This window comes from Euprymna scolopes, chromosome 26 (assembly GCF_053919585.1).
Source record: "Euprymna scolopes isolate OS-2025 chromosome 26, ASM5391958v1, whole genome shotgun sequence".
Lineage (NCBI taxonomy): Eukaryota > Metazoa > Mollusca > Cephalopoda > Sepiida > Sepiolidae > Euprymna > Euprymna scolopes.
In genome coordinates, this window is record NC_136507.1 from 99,168,733 (window position 1) to 99,193,687 (window position 24,955).

Sequence of the window (24,955 nt, forward strand, 5' to 3'; positions counted from 1 at the left end):
TTTGTCCGTTACTTCCATTTTAATAGTCACCACCAAAATACCACATTCACTTTGTGGGCAACACTAATTAAAATATCCTCGATGCTTTTAAATTAATTTTATTTACAAGAGATAAATAATGCTAGTCATAATATTGAGGTAGATGCTTATGTGGATCGCCCCTCCCCCCGCCTTTTCACTTGAAAGAAAATTAAATGAAATATAAGAATGCCAACAGCATCTCATCACAACCACAAAACTATTTGGTTTGTAATTGTAGGTTTTATATTTAATTTTTTTTCCAACAAATAATAAATTTTTAAAACAAAAATTTATTATTTGAACAAGGAATACACAACATTTAAAGTTCTTTCCTTAATCCATAGATTTTCGAGGTAAGGCTCATCTCAGACGAACAAAATATTTATTATGAATAGACATAATTTTGTTTTTTAGCACATACATTGAAAATATATTAAAGTTTAAAATCTTTTAAAGAAACATAGAAAAGGACAACAGGAAAAATGGATTGAACAATAAAAAGAATATGCAATTCAGGCATCCGATTCAAGCAGTGAGATATATATATATATATATATATATAATGTAATATAATATAATATAATATATATATATATATGCACATAGTGTTGCCAAAAAGAAAGTTCGGACTCGTCATTTTTTCAAAAACCGCAAATTTAAGCTAAATTGATTGTAATTGTTTAAACAATTTATACCTCATTTGATTGGCCTTTTATTCCTCTATAATTTTACCTGTTCATATTTGACTTTTAATTGAAGTATCCTAGTGTTCACGTCAATTTAAAAAATTAACTTCAAATCAAGAAGGCAAAGAGAAACTCCGCACAATGGAAAATTGTTATTTAAATGTAACTTTAGAACATTAATGAAATACAAATACAATTGAGCCGTTTCAAATCTGTTTCTGAGGCTGCAGATCTTGATAGCATTGTCTTTCCTGTAAGAAGTAACTCTAGGACGACCAGGGGCATCACAAACACTGCCTGTGTTTTGGTGCTTTTGCCGTGCTTGGTATCGTTTTCTCATCTCATTTCAATCTGTGGCAGATTTCTCGATTGGGTAAGCCAGAAAGGTGGGGATTAATGAGCTCCTGACGATCACTAAGAGAGACTCGAAGTATATGGACTAAATGTTATGTTGTACAACCTAGAAACAACAACAATTACGATTAGAGATGCTAAAAAGGTGGATACTGTGAGCTGGTTTTAAGTTCATTTCTTGCTGCAAAGTTTCTTTTTGCCTTCTTGATTTTTTTAATTGATGTGAATACTAGGATATTTCAATTAAAACTCAAATATGAAAAGTTAAAATTATAGAGGAATAAAAGGTGAATCAAATGAGGTATAGGTTGTTCAAACAGTTAAAATCAATTTAGCTTTAATTTGCGATTTTCAAAAAAAAAAAAAAATTACAAGTGCGAGCTTTCTTTTTGGCGGCACTGTATATATACATATATATAGATGTGCATTTCTTTTTGGAGTACAAAATTTTATAATTAACATGATGGTTATAAAAAATGAAAAATGAAAAAGGGTTAGCTAATCGGGTTTCGTTTCTTGCTCAGAGTTAAATCCGTTAAATCGCGGAAAAATTATGAGAAAAAAAATTGTCATTAATATGGCGGGGGGGGGGATTATTAAAAACAAAGTTAAAAGTAAGAGGTTAAAAGTATATATATATATATATATATACTTTTAACCTCTTATCACTCGATACAGTTCGTGTATTTTACTTTTAATTTCATATATATATACTAGCAAAAGTACCCGTCGTTGACTGGGTTCAAAAACAGCCTACAGAAAATGGACTCTGATTTATGAAAGAATGATAGATTATGAAAAGGAAGGGTTGTAATGAGATAGCTTCGAATTTGGGGGTATCAAAACCAAAGCAAAATATGATGAAAGTAAAAATAAAATAGATAAACCCCATAATTTATTATACCATACCTGTTCACACTGAAACACTTATCACAATATTCTGTGGATATATATTAAAAAACCTTGTTAAACTTTGTGACATATTTCCATTCTATGGTGGTCAGGCGCGAACGAACACCCCATAATTTTATTATACCATATTTCTTCAAACTGAAACATAATTATCAAAGTATACTTATGCAGATAGATATGAAAAGTCTTTATTAAAGTTTGTGCCTATTTCCATTCTATGGAGGCCAGGCGTGAACGCAGACCCCACAATTTTATTATATCATCCCTATTTAAGTTAAAACATACTTATCAAAGTATTATTATGTACATCTATATCAAAACCCCTTGTAAACGTTTTTTTTTTCATTTTTCATTTCCATATTTTGGGGGCCAGGCGCGAACGCAGACCCCACAACTTTTATGAACCACCGTTCTGCCAGATCAAACATACTCATTCCTGATCCTCGATACATCTATCATTATATGTAATCATTTTTTTTAAATAGTCAACCATATAGGAGCCTATTCGTGACCACACACACACAGCTTTATATTATAGATTATATATATATATATATATATATTACACACACACACTTTATATTTTTTATTTTTATTCATTCCAGCAGACGTTTTTAGAATGAAGATACTTTGTTTTGTTTTGTTTTTTTGCCAATTTTCCATATAATTTTTTTATATCAAAATCAAGAAAATTAATGAAAGTACCATAGTTCTTTTCCGACTTTTAATCGACTTTTAATCTCCCATCACTCGATAAAATTTATTGTGTTTTAATTTTAACTTTTCCACTTTTGCTTCTATTCACCTCATCAACTCTATGAATTCAACCTGAAGATGATTCACAGTCGAATCGAAAACGCTCGTAGGTACTATGGAGCTTTCATTAATATTTTCGATCCTAATAAAAAAAAAGATTATACAGAAAATTGAAAAAAAAAATCATAAAACAAAGTATCTCCGTTGTATTTAATGTCTGCTTGAATGAAAAAGTGCTGCCTAAATGTACCAATTTCAAATACACACACACACAAATCTAGTTAGTCATTTACAAGGTTTTAGGCAAACCAGAAGATTAAGCGACTCCAAACAGCAAGTCTTACAGAGCCAAACGATGATAGCAAAAAATAGTCACCTGTGTATTTTAGGTAAAGAAGACAAGCAAATTAGAAAAGTTTTGCATTAATTTTTATTTCAAATAAATAATCAAATTGACTTCTTGAAGAAAAACATAATAAAATGTTGGTGCTTCTGCAATTCATGGAATGTGTTATTTATTTGAGATTAGATTTTCAAGTTAAATTTAATTTCTACATTATCTTATTTATTAAGCTGTTAGGTGAAAGTACAGAATAGTTAAACCCCCTCCTCATATTCTGAATTGGTTTCTAAACAAAGACGTTATTATTTCAGCACGGTTCGTAAACTGCAGAAGTATCAAAATTTCCTTGTATTTTCTTAAATAATTTCTTTTAGTTGTATTATGGAGAAAGATTTTTAATACAAGAACTATATCTAGACCAACACCGTTTGCTGCTGCTTTTTTTTTATTTACTCGCATTCACCCCTACTTGGAGGTAAGAAGCTATTTAGGACCATGCCTAGGAAAGATTAGTAAGATGTTGGTTTACGTTACATTTAAACTTCTGCATATTAGTAGTCAGGGGAGCCGGCAGCAGGAAGAGAATTCCAAAATCTAGTTGTTCCAAGGAAGAACCGGGTCGCTTATTCTTCCTGATCGCTAGGTTTTATGATGATTATTAGAACAAAGTTAATACACATCGTACGTTTTTAACGTAGAGAAAATCCAGCTCACCAAAAAGAGAGTACTATAGTTAGTACTACTACAACTAGCAGCTTTTTAGCTTCACGTAGTCCATCTGGTTGGATAAGTTTTCGGTGCTTGTATAGATCGAACCCCATGGTTGCGCAAATTCGCTGAGTAAAACTCGGTGACGAGTGACTGATACTAATAGCCAAAAGGCGACCATACAAAATGAAACTGTTTCCTGAAACGGAAAAGATTAATGAAAAAAAAAAAAAAAAAAAAAAAAAACGCTTAGTGCATTGCATTGCATTGTTAAAATATATTTTTAGTTATAAATTTGTTGCTTATTATTTTATTTTTGTTTATTAATATTTTCAGTCACGCTGATATTTGTTTTTTTTATACAAACAAAAAAATTAATAAAATACAACAGATTACAAAAACAAACACAATGTCCGCGTGACTGAAAAGAAAATGAAAGAATAACACTCGAAAACAAAATAACAAGCCGCAATTTACAAAAATATAATGCAACAGTGTGTACTAGCAGAGAGATCTGACGTTGCAATGTTTCACTCCCCCCCTCCTCATCAAAAACGGCGTTATTCTTTATCTTTCAATCTAGCCGATTGATTGCCTGCTCTAGTTGGGAACCCATCGCGGTGCATCCGGAGGAAGCTTTACGTGCTTCCCCGCAGTGACTTAGTCCACAATGCATTGTAGTTTATATTCCACTGTAGAGAACCTGTTTTTTAAGCCTGATTTTATATATATATATATATATATATATATATATATATATATTAAAGTTTAAAATGCAAAAGTCAAGTATCATGCTTGCTTCAATTGTGCTTGAAACAGAAACATTAATTTCGAACACGCCCCTGTCAAATCAAAGAACATACTGTTGATTTTATATGCCTGACCTTACTACTTTGTACGGTGATAATAGCTTGAATATATGTTGGGCTTTCCGGCTTGTGTTGTGTTTTTTTGTGTGGTAATAAAACTTTTTAAATGAACTTGTGATGTTAGGCTGTATAAGGTGCTAACTTCGGTCCAAATTGCCTGCTCCTTTCTTTTATCGGATTATTTCAATTATCGATCATTGATACTTTATCGAAGATATGCTGATAAAAAAAAAAAAACTATCTAAAAACACTACCAGACAAAAGTACCTTCATGAGAAATTTCATAAAAATTGGCCCAGCCGTTTTCGAGTCCATAGGGAACGAACTCACACACAAAATTCCTTTTATATAGAGATTCTGTTTTTCGTATTAGTAACCTAGGTTTAATTCTGCGTGGTCGTCTGTTGTCAGTCGTAAACACGTCTATATCGTCCGACATGGGGGTTGATGTATATAAGCACCAAGGGTTTTTTTTGTTTTGTTTTTTTTGCTTGTTGGTTAAGAAATTAAAAACTAAAATAAATAAATCTTTAGAATCAGGAAATTGAAGTAGTACTTAAAAAAATGTTTTTTTTTAAGTAGTTTTTTTTCTTGTTGTTTGTTAAGCCATTGTTTCAATGTTTCAAGTCATTAAATCTTCTTACGGCTGCTGCATGTGACACAAGGTCGGTTTTCAATGCGTGTAGTTGCCAAAAGACAGTAGGGAGGGGGTCTGTACGAGTACAAAATAGCCATGAACGGACCCGTCGGCATTCCCTAGTTAGGACACTTCAGGCGACAAACCTATCACTCCTAGTTCTCTGGGAAGTTGACCTCTTATACGAAAAAGGTACTTTATGCAGAATACGGGCCGTGTTATTTGATAGGATTTTCAAGTTAAAATTTTTACGGTATCTTTTGTTTATTAAATTGTTAGGTGAAAGTACAGAATAGTAAAAAAAACAAAACACACACACACACACACCTTTTCTTCCGCATATTAAGAATAGAATTCTAAATAATAACGCTATTATTCAGCACGATCCGTATTCTGCGCTGGCAATACGAACAGATACTACTTTTTTATCTTAGCTAAAAACCAGATGATTTAAACAGGCTAACTGAATGATCCGGCCTTCGGATCTAAGATGTTCCCAGAAACCACATGGTCATTCTATATTCACACGTAACCAATAATTCCTTGTCCTTATTTACTTGTCTCCCCATGAGAGGAAAGCTAGATACAAGGTCGGCTTTAAATGTGGAGGATATCCAACTTCCTGCAAAAAGGGGTATTTTGGATTAGGACAAAAATAAAACTGGCTTCAGTGTGAGAGGATTTCTTCTTCTCTAATAGAACAGCTACTACACTTTGATTCTAGTCCGAAGGTCGGGAAGTGCAAAGTTACATCAAAAGTTCATTCATTATTTTCTTTGGTCAACTTTTTTTTCTTTTTTTTTTTCTTTTTTTTTGCTTGTTTTTTTTGGGGGGGGGTTAAGTGGGGGGTTATTTTATGTTTGACTTATATTTAAATCATATATATAAGACAAACATAAACAATAACAAAACCGGGGTCGTAAAAAAAAAAAAAAAAGGAAAGAAAAGGAAGGCCCATTTTTTTGGTGTAAATAAAAGAAATTTCTTAACGTATTAAAACAACGATCCCTTAAAAATAGTAAAATTCCTGAAAGATGCAGAAAAAAAAAAGATGAAGATGCAAAAAAAAAACAGAAAAAATATGTTTGATGTCAATATGTGACTGCCTGCCTCTCAAGTCAGAAAAAAGAGGACACGTCACCGCCTCCATTACAAATACCAACAAGCGAAAAAAGAGAGAGGGTGATGTTCGAGAGATGGAGATGATGCGAGCGCAACTCGGAAGCTGCGCCTAACACTCACCTGCACGGCTCTGTTCAAAGCAGTGGCAGCGGTGGCTGCAAACTTCTTCATCTTGTCGTTTACTAGATTCAAATCCATAATCGCATCAAGTTTTTATACTCCGCAAGAATTACTTCCGGTATCTTTCTGCAGCGAATAAAATTCAATACCTGGTTGGTTATAAACTCATGCCGAACACGTTTTAATAAAAGCAAAATAATTGATTACGGCATAAATGATTATTATATAAATTTTAAAAATAATTTTAGAATCAAGGTGTTTGAACGTTTAATGCTTTTTTGAATACTTACAGACGTTTTTCTCAATTAGTGCATGTGTTTCAGAATACGTTGCCAGGTAACAGCGTCAGAAATGGCTGCCTTGATCACAACGATTCAACTTCGTGAATGGTTTGTTGTTCTTTGAAATGTTGTTTGCAGTTTGATTGGCACTTGTACGTTACAGTTTTTCTTGTTTTTTATTTTTTACTAGCAGGCCGCTCAGCATTGCCCGGTCGTAAAATACGCTTAAATATGATATTTTGATTAACACAGATTTTGTATTTATTATCATATTATATTGCACCCAATATAATAATGATTTAAAAAGTTAAAAAAAAAAAAAAAAAAATGACTCGTTCGTGCGCCACAACTGAGAATCGAAACCAAAACATTTAGGTTATGATTTACTTTTTCCTTCGCCGTTAATGCCTGAGCTATGAAAACATGTGTGCTGTAATTTTCACACTTTTACACCGATTTTTTTTTGACTAAGGCCCAAATATATAGTTTCACATGTGTTCGAATACCCTATGTATGTATTAAGTTTCATGTCTATCGGCCAAAACCTGACAGAGGAGTTTGGTAGGCAAATTTTTTTGGATCAAGTAAAGATTAGCTATCCCGTAGCAGAAGACGAATACTGGCGAACATTTCAAGTGACACTGGTTGTTCGACCATGACCTTGCTGTTCATTGTTTGTAAACACGTCATATAGCAGACATGGTCGAATGTTCGCGAGCAAGATTTTTTTAAAATCTATTTACAAAACTTTTTATGATTCAAAAGAAAAAATATATATTTACAAAACATGTTTTTTAATATTAACTATTTACAAAACTTTTAAGGGTTAAAAAAAACTTTTTCTATTTACACAAAACTTTTTAATGTAATAAACCGAATGTATTTAAACAAAATATATGTAAATAAATGGGTGTCTTTCTGAGTGCGTTTTTTTTTATATCTATAAATTTACAGAATTTTTAATAATAATAATAATAATAATAATAATAATATAAATAAATGGTGAATTTTTACGACGTGCCCCAGCGTATTATAAACACCCCAGTCTCCCTATGTTAAGAATGGCTTTCAGAAGAAACACTCCCAACCTCAAAAGTCGTTCTTAACATGGGGAGGCTTTTTTTTTGGGGGGGGTATTTCGAAAACTGTTCTTAATATGGAGTGGTTGGGGGTGTTTATAGGCAGGTCATAAAATAATACCAAATAAATAAATAAATAAGCCAACGAACTGAGAATTTCGGATGATGTCAATTAAAAAAAATACATAATTCAAAAAGAAAATTAAATAAAATTATTATAACCAAACTTTTTAAAGGCACAAACAAATATAAAATAACTGACTTGTTCGGATTTTTGCAACCAGGATTAATTTTTATGTACATTGTTTTTTTTTTTTTGTTTTTTGTTTTTTTTATCTTTCTTTGTGAGTTTTTAATAGAATTCAATATTTATTTAAAGTGCGATGTATGTAGGTGGTCAGTGAAGATAAAATCCTTCTAGACCAAGGCAATTTTTTGGCATAATAAAATCATAAATATAAGCAACAAGTATAAACAATCGAGATTTAAAAAATATATTTTATTCACATATCTTTTATAACTTTTATTTTTATAAAGATGAAATGTAATATCACAAGCTATAAATCTTTTTATAATTTTTATTTTCATTTAAAAAAGCAAAAAAAAAACTTGCTATTTGCTTACTTCTCCACAAGGGCAAATTAAATACAAGTAAGTTTAGCATCTGAAATTCTCAGTTTCTAATGTTTTGTAAGTAATATAGTTCATTCTTTTTATTTTTTTTAAATTTTTATTATAATAATAATTATTATTATTAGTTTTATTAAAATGTTCTGTAAATATATTTAAAAACGCACTCAGAAAGACACCCATTTATTTAAATATATTAGGTTCGTTTTGTTACTTACACTAAAAAGTTTTGTGTAAATAGAAAAAAGTTTTTGTTTTTTTTTATCCTTAAAACTTTTATAAATATTTAATATTAAAGAAAATGTTTTGTAAATATATTTTTTTTTAAAAATCTTGCTCGCAAACATTCGACTATGTCAAATATTTGACCTGTTTACAAGCAACCAACGCCAATGTCAAGGTCGAACAACCAGTGTCACTTGAAATGTTCGCCAGTATTCGTCTTCTGCTGCAGGGTATCTAATCTTTACTTGATCCAATTTTTTAACCAAATATATATAGGCATACATAAATATATATAGAAAGAGGTTTGTGTTTACTACAACCTTTTTATGTAAATATTATGTAGAATATTTGCATAAATATTATGTAGAATATTTGCATAAATATAATTACATGTAATAGTTAACTAAAGATTATCATTCCATAAGAAAACCGAAAAAAACTAAAAGGAATTAATTAAAATTAATGTTTAAAAGAATATGCAAATTAGCTGGATCTTTTGCAGATGAATGCAATTCCACAACCCATGTATAACAAAGTTGTATTTTTTTTTAAATAAATAGAAAAATGGGGTTTTAATATGAATATCAATACAAAAAAATATTATTGGAGTAAAGATTTTTTTTTTGGTAGATTATTTTTATTTATTTATTTATTTTTTTTTTTTTTTGTAAATTTTTGCAGAATTCCTTTGTAGGAGGAAACAATTCAAGAAGATACTATGTAAAAATGTCAAAACAGTAATCCCGCAGATTTTGAACTGGACGTATTTAAGTATCTGCTTGGCTTTACCCAGAACATGACATTAATCGCCTAATTATGCCGAGCATCGCTGATGATCAAATCTTAACAACAACACAAAATAGAAAAATAGTAAAATCAATGGAAATCATAAAAAAAATAAAAAAACGACCTGCTGTAACTTTGTTTTATCTTTCATTTAGTAGTGTTTCATGACAAATATATTTTCTATGTAGGGAGAATTTGCTATAACATTTGTTTTTTTACAAAGAAAATTGTAGAAAAAGTTTGTGTACCTCCAGCCACATCCATCGCTTACAAATCCTCTCTTTATAGTAATGCATCTGACGCCACATGTAATGCAATTCTTTTTAGGATTCGATTAATTTCTTATTTTGACAAAAAAAAAAACCCTACTTTTTCGGGCACCTGCAGTTGTTTATCTAATATTGATAAATTCATAGTGCTGTTAGTTTCCATGTAATATCTAGTTTCTTTTTTTCTTTTTCTCTTCCAATATTTATCCGAATGTCGTCTGCACGTTACCACGTATTATGATTGGCTGATCGGCGTCTTACGTCAGACTGCAGCGGTTGATGTCATGCTCTGGGCAAAGCCAAATGGACGCTTAGATACACCCGGTTCAAAATCTGCACAATTACCAACAAAACAAATACACTGAATTAATAAAATAATACAAAATAAAACATTAATTGTTTGAACCTTTATTTAATTGAAATAAAAGTAAGAAAAATTTATTTTATTTAAAAAAGAAAACGCCACACACACTCCAATAATGACTGTTCAAAACTATAAATTTTAAAAGCAATCAAACATTAATGACAACTTTCATTCATTTCAGAATTTTATTTTAATTCAATAAATTTTCAAATAATTAATGTTTTATTTTGCGTTATTGTTTTACTTTACTGTGGTTGTTTTGTATTTATCTAAAACTTACGTGAAACATTCATATTTTCAGATGTCTTAAGTAATGGATAGATTCTTTATATAGCGATCTATCAGCATATATACAGCTCAACATATGAGGGTGGAGTAAAATAAGATTTGAGACAAAGTAAAATAATAATAATAATAATAATAATAATAATAATAATAATAATAATAATAGTAATAATAATAATAATAACAAAAATATAAGCCTGAGGAGTTCTAGAGTGGATGAAACGCCGAATATTCAGTGTAGCTTAATCGCCATATATATTTTATAAATTACTATATATATATATATATATATATATATATATATATATATATATATATATACTAGCAAAAGTACCCGTTGTTGACTGGGTTCAAAAACAGCCTACAGAAAATGGACTCTAATTTATGAAAGTATGAAAGGTTATGAAAAGGAAGGGTTGTAAAGAGATAGCTTAAAATTTGGAGGTATCAAAACAAAAGCAAAATATGATGAAAGTAAAAATAAAATAGATAAACCCCATAATTTATTATACCATACCTGTTCACACTGAAACACTTATCACAACATTTTGTGGATCTATGTTAAAAAACCTTGTTAAACTTTGTGACATATTTCCATTCTATGGAGGTCAAACACGAACGAACACCCCATAATTTTATTATACCATATTTCTTCAAACTGAAACATAAGTATCAAAGTATACTTACGCAGATAGATATGAAAAGTCTTTATTAAAGTTTGTGCCTATTTCCATTCTACGGAGGCCAGGCGTGAACGCAGACCCCACAATTTTATTATACCATCCCTATTTAAGTTAAACCATACTTATCAAAGTATTCTTATGTACATCTATATCAAAAACACTTGTAAACGTTTTTTTTTAAATTTTTTAATTTTTTATTTCCATACTTTGTGGACCAAGCGCATACGCAGACCCCACAATTTTAATGAATCGTCATTATGCCAGATCAAACATATCCATTCCTGTGTTTCGATACATCTTCTATCATTATATGTGATCAGTTTTTTATAATAGTCAACCATATAGGCGCCTATTCGTGACCAGACACACACACGGACGTTCAGCTTTATATATATATATATATATATATATATATATATATATATATATATATATATATATATATATATATATATACCTTGGGGATTAGAACAAAGAGCAGAGTATATTTTAATGTATTAGTAAATTCATTAATAAAATTAAAATAAAAGAAAAGAAAACAGTGCTCGTTGTAATGTAGATATATAATAAGCTCGATAGGCATATATATCCTAGAGCTATTTGAATCTTGAGTAAGATGATTGATAATTTATGATTGAAATTAAAAATCAAAAATCCGTTTCATAAGGAAGAACAAACAAAATCAATAAATTGTACGATTGTTTCAGAACCGATGTTTTTATTGTGATAGACATTGAGTCTTGGACAATAATTTTATCATATAGTTTTTTGAAACAAAGTCTCCTCATCAGCAAAAATATTAGGTGGGGTTTTTCTCTAAAGACACCAAAAATAAATCTAGCATTTTTTAAGTAAGGCAGATGTATCTTTTGATGGTTCACATTCTAAAAGTCGTACGTATCATCGTCAATGCATTCATTGATGAGTATTGGCTGAAGAGAGTTTGATATGGATATCTAAAATGGTCCTAATTATCGGACTTGAAACCGACGGTACGAATGACTTATTTCATCTAACAACTTTCTGTACACAAAATACAAAATATAAATGCGCTCTTATTTTTCGGATTTTCCTTTTAATTGAGCACTCTGCTGGATTTTTTTTCCAAAAAAACTAATCATATATATATATATATATATATATATATATATATATATATATATATATATATATATATATATATATATATATATAACTACTTAATTTACTCACATAAAATTAATATACAAAAGTATAAATTTATGCGTAAACTTTAAGTATTTACTTCAAAAGTGCTCAATACCTAGGTAAAGCTAGTTAGTAAGTTATAAAATATATATGGCGATTAAGCTACACTGAATATTCCACGTTTCATCCACTCTAGGACTCTTCAGGCTTATGCACGAATTTTTTGGTTGTTTGTCGTTTTTATATACACATCTTCTATTGAGATTTTAGTTAGCCAATCAGCTTTCTAGTATCCACCGCGCCCTTGTTATCAGCCAATGAGCATGCACTTATCGGACAAAGGCATATTTGACCTCTGGTTGACCTGTTCCTTTGTGTGTGCTCTATTTAGCCTGGATATCTAGTTTCTTGATCTGTTTTAAATCTAGGTTAGTGGGTTTTTTTATGTTAGTTTATATATAAATACATATATATATATGTACATACATATATGCATATGTATATATACACATATATATATATACATACATATATGTGTAATCGTTTATGTATATTCATGTTTATTTAATTTATTTATTTGTTTATTTTCTATTGTTTTTATTAGTTTTAAAACTATTTTGTATCGTTATCCTAGAGTAAACTTTATCTTGTGAACACAGTTGTTTGCTATTTCTCTTCTACAGTTTAATAAATGTTGGGGTTCTTTGAAGTACAGGATAGCAAATTTTTCATGAAGGCATAATCTACATGGGTCGTCTAGGTCCCTACATGTGGTAGCTTGTCTTATTATTTTCCATTCGACTACCGGCGAATGTCCGTTTTCCTTGAGTTCCCAGTATTTATTTGCTAGCGTTGTTTTCATACGGTGTTTTTTTTTTACAAAAGTACATTCAACAATAAAAAACACCGTATGAAAACAATGCTAGCAAATAAATACATAAACGATCACAAATATATGTATGTATATATATACGTATATATATGTGCATATATGTATGTACATATATATATATATTTATATATAAACTAACATAAAAAAATCACTAACCTAGATTTAAAACAGATCAAGAAACTAAATATCTAGGCTAAATAGAGCACACACAAAGGAACAGGTCAACCAGAGGTCAAATAAGCCTTTATCCGATAAGTGCATGCTCATTGGCTGATAGGAAGGGCGCGGTGGATACTAGAAAGCTGATTGGCTAACTAAAATCTCAATAGAAGATGCATATATAAAAACGACAAACAACCAAAAAATTTGCGCAGAAGCCTGAAGAGTCCTAGAGTGGATGAAACATGGAATATTCAGTGTAGCTTAATCGCCATATATATTTTATAACTTACTATATATATATATATATATATATATATATATATATTACAAAAATTCAAAATTTACAAATTGAATAATTCTGTAAGCGTAAAGCAAGTATGAATATTAATACTCATAGGACAATCCTAACTACATAAAAAAGATCAATAGTATAGATAGAGCATTAATATAAGAAATTCAATTCAAGTTTCTTTAAATGACAATTTACAACAATTTATTATTCGACAAGGAATACAAGTTTAAAACTTAAAATTTTCCTTATTCTATAAAGTTTGAAAAAATGGCTCTAGTCAAAGAATAATTGTTGTAAATTTGCAGAGTTTAAATTAAATTTCTTTAATTCCTCTACTGGTCGCTTTATTCACTACACTATTATAGATTTTCCAGAAATCACGAGTTCCTATGTTTTGCGATTCAATGCATTCCCTGATTATTTCATTATGCTTTCTTTTGGTTGTCGTTATTTCTCTCTTACAATGATTTCTAGCATCTGTGAATTTTTGCCTATTTGTATTTTACTTATGATGTAAAAACAGGCAGAATGCATGCTGTCTTTGTGCAATGGCAGCTGCACAATTTGCAGTGAACCATGGGGGTGAGTGGGGCTTGCTATAATACTTCCGTGTGGGAACATGTGCTTCAATGCCCGCTTTGCACTATTCAGTTGTCTATTTGGCACACTGTTCAGCAGGAAGAGAGAAGATATCGGTTCATGGGGCATCTTGAATGTGTTTTCTAATGGTTCCCCAGTCAGATCTGTTGTAGTACCTTGTTGTTTTGAGCAATGCTTCCTTGGGGTTGGGATTTAAATATGATGTTAACTGATACCACTAGGTGGTCTGCGTTTCCTAGTGGATTGTTGGCATTAGTCACACAATCCTCAGGTTCACAATCTGGTAGGTTGGTTGGGAACATTATTGTCTGTGTGAGAGAATGGGCTATAAAGAAGCTATAAGTAGAGCGTCAAGCTACATCTATGTAACCTGAGAAACCAAGCCAATTTTTATGGTGGACATTAAAGTCACCAAACACATATATTTAGGCGTTAATATCTAAGGAAACTATGAGAGACATGATCGATTAGGGTACTTCTGACGTGAGAGAATAGTAGAGAAATATAAGTAACTAATGCAGTGATGAAATGTTAGTTGAAAGCACATAAAAGCCTGGTCATCCAATTCAAGATTTTTCTCTCTAGTTAAAGGGAGGGTTCTATGAATATAGACTTCAAGCCCGTGCATATATCTATCCGAGTCCTTATGGCAAGGTGGAAGTTGTCCTGTCATGCTAAAATAGTTAGAGGGGATTGAAGAGTGTAAGTTTGTTTCACTTAATGCTAAGATATCCAGGGAGTTTACTAAAAGTGAAGACTCTACATCATCTAGATTACCTCTAAGCCCACGAATATTTGTGAAAGCGAGCGTCCATGGCGGAGGTGAATTGGTTTTGTTGGGGTGGTTGTCTGTCACTCTAATCTTAGGGTTAATGACCACAACTGAAGGTTAATGTACTGTCCATAACTTGCCCTATGTGTGAATACCCTTTATGTAAAATTTCAACAGTTGAGACCAGAAATTGTCTGTGTAATTTGGTAGAGACTGCAAAGGTCATTTTTTTATAAATTTTAACCCCTTAACATTTATTGTTTTGGTCTCAAATCAAAATAAAAAGTTTGACCCATGTCCAAGTTACCTACATCTAAAATTTCAAGTCTTTAGACCCAAAATTGACGGAGGATTTTGTAGAATCTGCAAAGGTCAACTCTTTGACCTTTTGGCAGCAAAATTTTCGGCCTAAAACTGATTAAAATGCTTGTTGCATGTCTGAATACCCGTTATGTAGAATTTCAAATGTTTAGACCAAAAATTGGCTGAGTAGTTTGCTAGAAACCGCAAAGGTCAAATTTTTTTAACCCTGACTTTTTTGACATCTCAAATTTTCCACCTAAACTGATTGAAAAGCTTGCCCTATCTCATATTACACTTTATGTAAATTTTAAAATGTTTAGACCAGAAATTGGCTGAGTAATTTGGTAGAGACTGCAGAGGTAAAATTTGTTAAAACTGGATGACAATGGGCTCACCAGATTTCCAGCACTTTCCACCTCTTTTGATAACCTTTATAAATGAATTCACATTATCGCAACAGCCTCTTATCATTGACTTCTTGTTGACAACAACCAATGATCTTCACTGGAATTTGAGTGGCAACAAGCCTCCTAAAAGCCCCAGTCCTCTTTGCATTCATCCAGTGAAGATCTGGTTAGTGCTTTCTCTCCCAGGTCTTTCCATCCTCTTTGACCCTCCATGAATATTTAGTGTGGTCCCACTACAAATTTTATTTGTGGATGAGGGGGGGGCATAGTTAACTTACAATTTTGCAGTTTCAGTTTTCTTGGTTCCCTGTGGAGCTCCACTATTTTTTTTATTTATTTTTTTTTATGGTCAGTTAGCATTTGTAGCTTATGTTGGATAGTTTCCACATTTGAGTGTTTTCTTTAAGAATTATTATTATTATTATTATTATTATTATTATTATTATTATTATTATTATTATTATCACAAATATTATCATATTTGATGCTTACATTAGCACTTTTATTTTAGAACATTTTCTGGCATTAGAAACATGTGCAAAGAAACTATTACCATTTTTTAATAACAATAAAAAATATGAGTTGCTTCCCTTGTTATTATGTCACATGTTCGCCAAAAATATGGTGAGGTTTTTTTACAATCAAGACCAGAAACTTGTGTTTTTTTTAAATAATGAGGTAATATTTAAGTACTTCTGACACACCAATTAAGTAGATATCATTGCATTTACTTGAAATTGACACAAAAAGTCAGCAGATAGCATTGTTTTTATTTAAATCGATTCTTTTTGTTTTCCTAATATTGCTATTATAATGTAGTTGCACCAAATTTTCTAACCTTTTGTCCAAATACAAATGTGTAGCATGAGTTTTTAATTTATAAAAAATATTATTTATCAGACTATTATTTCTTTTTATTGTAAAGGATGGAAGACTTTGGTTTACAGTTCATTGCTGAGTTATACTCCAAAAAACAAATGGTTGCTTCTATCTATTCTTATATAGTCCTAAGGGATAGATAGCTCATCAGTACTTGTTTTACTAGAGACAAATAACTCACCGGTATGTCCTGTATCAGGTGTAGATAACTCCTGAGTACTATTTCAACACAGGAGTAGATAACTCTTTTACCTATACTATTATGACTTTCATTAACTCCAATGGGAACTATCAGTGATAAAATGGATAACAATGCAGACTGATGAATTGGGTGTGACAAGTTCAAATCCAGTTTGTTTTGTAGCACTATTTTAACTTATAGATGTCAGCAACCTTTAGTTGGTTCCTCCTGTAAATGCCTGGAGGAACCAAGGAAACTAATGTCAACAACAGAATCAAATAATTAAAAAAAGTCATACTAGGCTGATTCATATAAATTTATTGTTATTATTAATGGCAACATTAACCCCAAATCTAGTGTGGCAGTCAATAATTTAATATGTAGGTGTAAAAATAATGACGCTGGAAATGAGAGATTAAGTGTAAGCACTAATTCCCAATGAGATTCTCAAAATTACTTAAAGCCATTTTCTGTGTGAAGCATGTGAAGATAATCTCATTTTTATGCTTCTGTTGTCCATTGTCTCTTTTGAAAGTTATAAGACATTTTTTTTTCTATGCAAACATAAATTACTAATTAGTGACGCTGTGACAACAGAATATTCTTTCCATTGTTTTAACTCTCGAGTATATATCCGACACAGTTATTCAACCGGCAACCACACCAGTCTATATAAAAGCATATGATATCAATGGATACACACTCGAGAGTCAAAACAATGAAAAGAATATGCTGTTGTCCTAGCCCTACTAATTACCATAAATGCATATAGATATTGCAATCATTATTGCATTATTGGTGTGTGTAGATAAACAGACACCTTCTTTACCTACACGCACCAATAATACAATAATTTGCAACACACTAAACAAACTATGAATTCCAATCGTACAAACCACATCACAAACTATAAGACAAATATTAAAAACTACAAAACATCTCCAAAACAAACCAGTTTCCAATGCAGCCATATACACTATTCCTTGCCAAAATTGCCATCATAGATACATTAGTAAAAGCTAACGTAAGTTAGAAAAAAGGCTCAGTGAACATAAAAGAGATATAAAAAATAACAATTCTCTAAGTGCATTATTCTCTCATTCATTGCAGCATAATCACACCTTTGACTTTAAACAAGCAAAAGTAGTTAAATTTATTTCAAATAAACCGCGCCAAAGACATCTTGAATCAGCGCTTATCGCAAATTTAAACACTATTAAACAACGTGCAGGTTTCTATAATGTAGCGCCATTAATAAGTAAACTTTTATTAAAAGAACATAATTTAATTGTAGACACAGGTTAACTTTCTCACACGATAGAAACACCCCCTGTAATAATTAATACATATAATCTCAATCAATAAATTACGTAACAAAAATGCACTCATTTCATTTCTGTTACACACCTATATTTTAATTTTAACAGGCATATTTTTTCCAGAAAGAATATTAACTGCGTTCATATCTTTTAAAAACATATTAAAGACTATATGACGTTATTAAAAATCTCCCTCTCTTTAATAACGCAAGCTCGCCTCCTTTTTTGAATTTCCAGCGTTTTTTTTTCCGTTTCTGAAATAGAACAGCATCACACTTTGCACATGAAAAATTTTCAAATATTTGTGCTGGTGTTTTTGTTTTCTTAATCCCATTCATCCAGAGCAGGGGTTCTCAACTGGGGTCCACATGGACCCTAGGGGTCCATGAAATATTTTGGGGGGTCCACAGGCAAAACATAACAAAATGGGGGTCCACAACGATATTTTGGTGGTCCATGAAGAAAACCAACTCAGAATTTATACCAGTGTACATAAATGCTGCAGTGAATTCAATTGCCTGAAGAGCTCTGATCTCCATCGGCTTGACCATGGAAGAAACATTGTAATATTGTAATACAAGATATCATCACTCTAATTTAAATTATTATTATTATTATTATTATTATTATTATTATTATTATTATTATTATTATAGTTGTTGTAGAATACTTTATTTGCATTAAATTAGTTTTCATTTAAAAATAAAACTTAATTATATAATATTTCTTTGATTATTAAAACCTCAAAATTTATATGAGTGAAAAATAGAAGATTGTCTTATGACCAATAGTTATGAAGGGGTCCACCAAGATAAAAAGAAGGGAAAAGAGGTCCATGAGTTAAAAAAGGTTAAGAACCACTGATCCAGAGGAAGTCTCGAAATAAAGATGAAACGTTGATGAACACATAACTCGGTTTGTTCCTACATATATATATATATATATATATATATATATATATATATATATATATATATATATATATATATTCTTCAGAATAAAATTATCCAACAATCAGCTGGTATGAAAACTTGTGATTATTAGATTTACAACATGTTACTGGCAGTAATATTATATAAGTATTATCCCACCTTAATAAGAATTGCTCGATATAAATCGAAATTTTATATCGTTGCCCAATATTAAAGGTAATGTTAAATTCTTTAAAAAAAATGAAGTAAAAAAACGAAAAGAAACGTTTAATGTTCTTATCATGCATGGTTATAAATAGAATCGCCCAAACCTATGTGATTATACCTTTCTAGTATGCTAAAAAAATATTGCAACAAATATGACAAGCAATAAGATATTCCCTCCAGTAACATATTATTTTATGATATATATAACGTAAGTGTTGAATTTGCGAGTGAACAGCCAATCATGGCAATTTCTTGTTGATTGATGCTACTGCCATTCCGATTCAAAGAAGGAGGTAATTCCTGGGAGGATGGTATCATGACTACAAAATCAATACTAGACTAGCATTAAAGGATAGTACAATTAATAGAAGTAATAGTATAGGGTCGGTTTCAGACAGATACCCAATCTCCATTCGTAAACGATATAAATTATGAAACATTTTTACTTTACTATAAAGTAATTTTTAAAAATTAAATCTTGTTTGTGTTTCTGTCAAATAAAGACATTTTTTTTTTTTAATTTCAGAGTTCAAAACTGACAAACGATTTCCAATTCGATTCGATTTCTGACCCGATTCGATGTACTTTTGAATAAAATATGATTCTGAAATAAATTTCCACTTCATTTGTCTCCATCTATAATCATGGAATTGTCTAGCTGGGATGAGACAAGCTGCAGTTTACTTTGCCAGCATCCTTGTTGCTGGAGTTCGGTAAACAGAATCGAACGCCGTGTTCCCAGGAAAGTCAGCTCAATCGTGAAAGTAGATGCACTCGATTGTCAGAGTTCTAGAGATGAAGAGGATAATAAAAAGGCAACAACAGACCATGTTTTTGATGGAGGTACACGGCTTCGTTTTATTAGATTTGGTGGTGGTGGTGGTGGTGGTGGTGGTGGTGGTGGCATGTGGTAAACAATGTATTGGTTTGTAGATCTATTTGGATGTTGTACTAGTGGTCCATTACATCAGTATGTGTTATTTGCCTCCACCTCTCTCTTTTCCCAATCTTTTTTTCTCTCCTCTCTCTCCTTTTCTTTCTCTCTTCCTTCCTCTCTCTCTCTTCCCATCTCTATTCTCTTTGGCCTCTCTCTCTTTTTTCCCATCTCTCTTTCCCTGTTTCTTCTCATTACCCCTCTTTCTCTTAATTATCTACAATATTCGCCTCCTCTCACTGCGTCTCTTCTCTCCCTCTCTCCTCGTTTTTATTTTCCGTTTTCTATTTCCTTCTTTCTCCTCCCCATCTCTTTTTCTCCTACACACTTTATCTTACTCTCTTTCACTTACCCCCATCTCTCTCTCTCTCTCTCTCTCTCTCTCTCTCCTCATTCACCTTCTCTCTTTTCATCATCATTGGCTGCCATCTCACTTCTCCTAATCTCAATCGCCTTTTTTTTTTTTTTTTTTTTTTTTTTAATTCAATTTTCACCCCAAACAAGGCACAGTGCCACTTTGAAGCAGGGGGCTACTATCAGGGACTTAATTAGCGGGGTCATTATGAAGGGAGATGAGTAGAAAGATGTTTGTTAACATTACACTTGAACTTCTGCATATCGTTGCAGTTGGGAAAGCAGAATCCTGGAAGGGAGTTCCAAAGACCCGCAGTTCTGGGGAAGAAACTATTGGAGTAAAAGTCTTTCTTGCACCTAGGGATCTCTACTGTAAAGGGAGGAGACTTGGTAGCTTGTCGGGTTTGTCGGGGGTAGTTACGTCAGGGAGGTACAAGTGTTTGCAGTTCGTCAGAGCATTCACCATTAAAGTATTTGTAGAACAGGCAGAGGGATGCAACATCTCGTCGATGGGACAGAGGCTGAAGCCTAGATGACAGTTCAGGACCTATCAGGTTGGCGACTCTCTTTTGAACCCTGTCCAGGAGCGAGAGACAAGCAGCAGATGCACCAGCCCAGATGTGACAACAGTACTCCATACATGGGCGAATGGTTGCCTTATAGAGGTATAGGATACTGTCAGGCGTAAGTAGTTTTCTAGCACGGTAGAGGGAGCCAACCTTCCTTGCAGCAGCCTTGGCAATGCTCTCAATGTATCTATTCCAGTTCATATTCCCTGTAAACGTCAGGCCGAGGAGTTTAAAAGAAGTATTTTCAGGTAATGTGTTCTTGGCCATTGCTATTGGTGGTAGAGAAGGTTTCTTGTAGTTATTGAAGGAAACAAGCTTAGTCTTAGCAGCATTGAATGTGACCAACCATTTTTGTCCCCATTCCACTACGGATTGGAGGTCATCCTCTAGTGTTTCTGCCATTTCCTTGGATATGTGTTCATTTGTTTTCCCCTCATATCTGTTATAGAGAGTGGTGTCATCGGCAAATATACCCATCTCCAAAACAATTTTATCAGGGAGGTCGTTTATGAATATCAGGAATAATAGAGGTCCAAGGATAGACCCCTGAGGTACTCCTGCATTTATGTCATATTGTTTAGATGTACGACCGTCGAGGACAACTTTGATTTTTTCTATTACTTAAGAAGGATTTAATTACATAATGTATTCGTCCAGTGATACCATATGATCTAATTTTCCTTAGAAGACCATCGTGCCATACCCTGTCAAAAGCCTTAGATATATCGAGGGCCACCGCTCTACCCTCCCCTTTTTTATCCAATGAACGGTATATACGTTCAGAAACTACAGTTATGATATCTGCTGTTGAACGGGCTTGCCTGAATCCATATTGTTTGTCAGTCAGGAGTTTAGCAGCTGTTAGGTGCTGGACTAGGGCTTGATTAACTAAGGACTCAAATATTTTGGCGAAAAGCGGGAGGAGGCTAATGGGGCGATAATTTAGTGGGTCAGTTCTTTCACCAGAATTCTTGAAGACTGGTACCACAGAGGCGGTTTTCTTTTATTTACTTCATTCGCCTTTTGTGATGTCATTCAGTGCACAGGGATACAAACAAGCAAGAAAGTTCCAGAAAGTTTTACAAATATACTAGAAAAAATATAAACTTTATACCTAGTCAGATCATGGATCATCATTTTGTAATGTCAACCACTGTGCTCGGTTTTGCCTATTTCTTGATAAATGAAGTCACAAAATAATGACGTCATCCAACGTGCCTGGGGTCAACCAGTCAAACAAACAAGATAGTAAACAAGCAAGCAGAAAAGATACATAGAGTCTTAGTATCTTCTTTGTATACACCGGAACGGAAACCCTATGACATCATCATACTATCCTTAAACAGAACAGATACTACCCTTGGTTCCTAGCCAGAAAATCAAGAAGGTATATTTTAGTTTCACGTATGGCCCAAAAGAAAAAAATCATTTTTTTTTAAAATTTTAATTGTTTTTTGTTACATTGCATCTTTGGTGATCAGGAGATCCTATTTATTAAAAAGGAGACTAGAAGGTGATAGCATACTATGAACGTTAAATTAGTATACAGACGCTAATTTAATGTTCATTGTATGTTATCATCTTTTATCCTCCTTTTTGATAAACAGGATCTCCAAATCAACTAATTTATAATCTGGACACAGTGGCACACGTACATATGTACGTGAAAGGTACTAAGGTATATAGATACTAGCATACCGCCCAGCATTGTAAGTCATAAAATACGCTTAAATATGATACTTTCATTTAGGCAGATTTCGTAATTATTATTATATAGCCATTTCTCTATTGATTATTATATTGTACCCAATATATAGTAATGATTTTAAAACTTGAAAAAAAAAATTGCTTAGGTGCCATCAGTTGGAATCTGAACCTCTCCAGCATTGTTTGTTACTATCTGGGCTAAGTCCATATGCATATCAAAACTTTAAAAATTAACAGAGTTAAACGTTTAAATGTATATTTGTGCATGCATGGAGAAGTACTTTAAGTCAACTAATGCTATCCAAGTTCCAATTTTTCAATTTTAATCCCTTAGCAGTTATTTTTACCAGCTAAAAAACAAATCGAATTTGTTCCACAAGTCTGACTTCTTTATATATATCATAAGTCTGTAGACCAAAGACTGATTAAGTAGCCTGGTAGAGATCGTTCTGCACACACAAAGACAGTGTCACTTTACGTCTATATATATATATATATGGCCGTGGAAATAATTATATATTCGCTAACATTCTGAAGGTTCTATTGCTTATTGCTTACTTGGTAAGCTTGTTATGATGACATCCTCAGAGATACAGCTTATATGAAAGCAAAGTTTGTAATGAAGAGGAAGACCTGATATTTTCATTGCAAACTTTACTTTTGTATACGCTGTATAGCCTGAAGATGTCTTCAGTTACTGGTAACTAGCTGTCCGAAAAATGCTCATGACTGTGTAGCAACATATTGCGGCTTATATAAAAACAAATAAAGAGTATAACCTGCTCTACTTTGGTATTGAATACTCTTGTATTAATCTTGTTAAACTTTATTAGTTATTTAACCTCTGGAAAATAATAACCTCAGATTATATATAGATTAGTGTCAGGATGATTAATCGGAATTGGGAATCATAAAAATCGGAACATTTGGGGGCATCAGAATCGGTATCAGAATCGGTATCAGAATCGGAAATATTGGTGCCTATTTTCCGACGCCAATTCTTTTAATTGTCTTTGTTTATCTGATTTTGTTTCAAGTAAAATCTTCCATTGCTGGTAATATTGATAAATTAGTAAATATTCATTGATTATAAAATACAAGTACAATACATTCTCTGCCACCAATAGCAATGGCCAGTGAGACCCTGTCTGAGAGTACATCTTTCAAACTGCTTGACCTAACGTTCACAGGAAACATGAGTTGGAACAATTATATTGAAAACATTGCCAGGGCCGCTGCGAAAAAGGTAGGCTCTCTCTACCATGCAAGAAAACTACTGACACCTGAAAGTATCCTGTACCTCTATAAGGCCACCATTCGCCCATGTATGGAGTATTGTTGTCACATTTGGTCTGGTGTATCTGCTACTAGTCTCTCGCTCCTAGACAAGGTTCAAAAAAGAGTCGCCAATCTGATAGGCCCTGAACTGGCATCTAAGCTTCAGCCTCTGTCCCATCGACGAAACGTTGCATCCCTCTGCCTGTTCTACAAGTATTTTAATGGTAAATGCTCTGACGAACTGCAGACACTTGTGCCCCCACGACGTAGATACCCTCGACAAACCCGACAGGCAGCTAAATCCCACCCCCACACAGTAGAGATCCCTAGATGTAAAAGATATTTCTACTCCAGTAGTTTCTTCCCCAGAACCGCTAGACTCTGGAATTCCATTCCAGGTTCCTGCTTCCCTAACTGTACTGACATGCCGAAGTTCAAGTGCAACGTGAACCGACATCTTGCTGCCCAAATCCCAACATAGTGCCCCAGTAGTTGCTGCCCCTGATAGTAGCCCCCTACACCAAAGTGGCAATGCGCCTTGTTTGGGGTGAAAATGTAATTAAAAAAAACAAAAACAAGTAAAGCTAAAATTGATAGATCATCCTCCACAAGTGTATTTTAATGTTAGGAAAATATCTGCATATTTAACGTGTTTTTACAAAAATTGGGGAAAATAACCATCTTATAGTTAAATAATTAGAGATTTATAAAGAATCAGAATCGGAATCAGTAATTGTATTGGAATCAGAAATTTAGCATGGAATTGGTAATAGTATCAGAATCGAGAAAAATATTGCAATCGTCCCATCACTAATATATATATATATATATATATATATATATATATATATATATATATATATATATATA

At 32.3% G+C, this 24,955-nt stretch overlaps 2 protein-coding genes across 18 annotated transcripts in view; one reads left to right on the forward strand and one right to left on the reverse strand.

Annotated features, from left to right (window-relative positions):
- LOC145248306 (endophilin-B1-like) overlaps positions 1-6,680 on the reverse strand; it is a 407,921-nt gene extending 401,241 nt beyond the window's left edge. For all 16 annotated transcript variants that reach the window (XM_080110211.1, XM_080110210.1, XM_080110204.1 and 13 more), the window contains exon 1: positions 6,529-6,680. In XM_080110211.1, coding sequence (XP_079966337.1) covers positions 6,529-6,606 — 78 coding nt within the window. In that variant the 5' untranslated portion in view covers positions 6,607-6,680. The remainder of the gene's footprint in view (positions 1-6,528) is intronic.
- Positions 6,681-6,857: 177 nt separating this feature from the next.
- The window catches only part of LOC145248304 (uncharacterized), a 936,478-nt gene continuing 918,380 nt past the window's right edge, over positions 6,858-24,955 (forward strand). Inside the window, exons 1-2 of one of the 2 annotated variants that reach the window (XM_080110193.1) lie at positions 6,858-6,961; positions 19,770-20,086. In XM_080110193.1, the coding sequence (XP_079966319.1) occupies positions 19,888-20,086 (199 nt within the window). In that variant the 5' untranslated portion in view covers positions 6,858-6,961; positions 19,770-19,887. The remainder of the gene's footprint in view (positions 6,962-19,769; positions 20,087-24,955) is intronic. The other variant, XM_080110194.1, reaches the window with a different exon arrangement.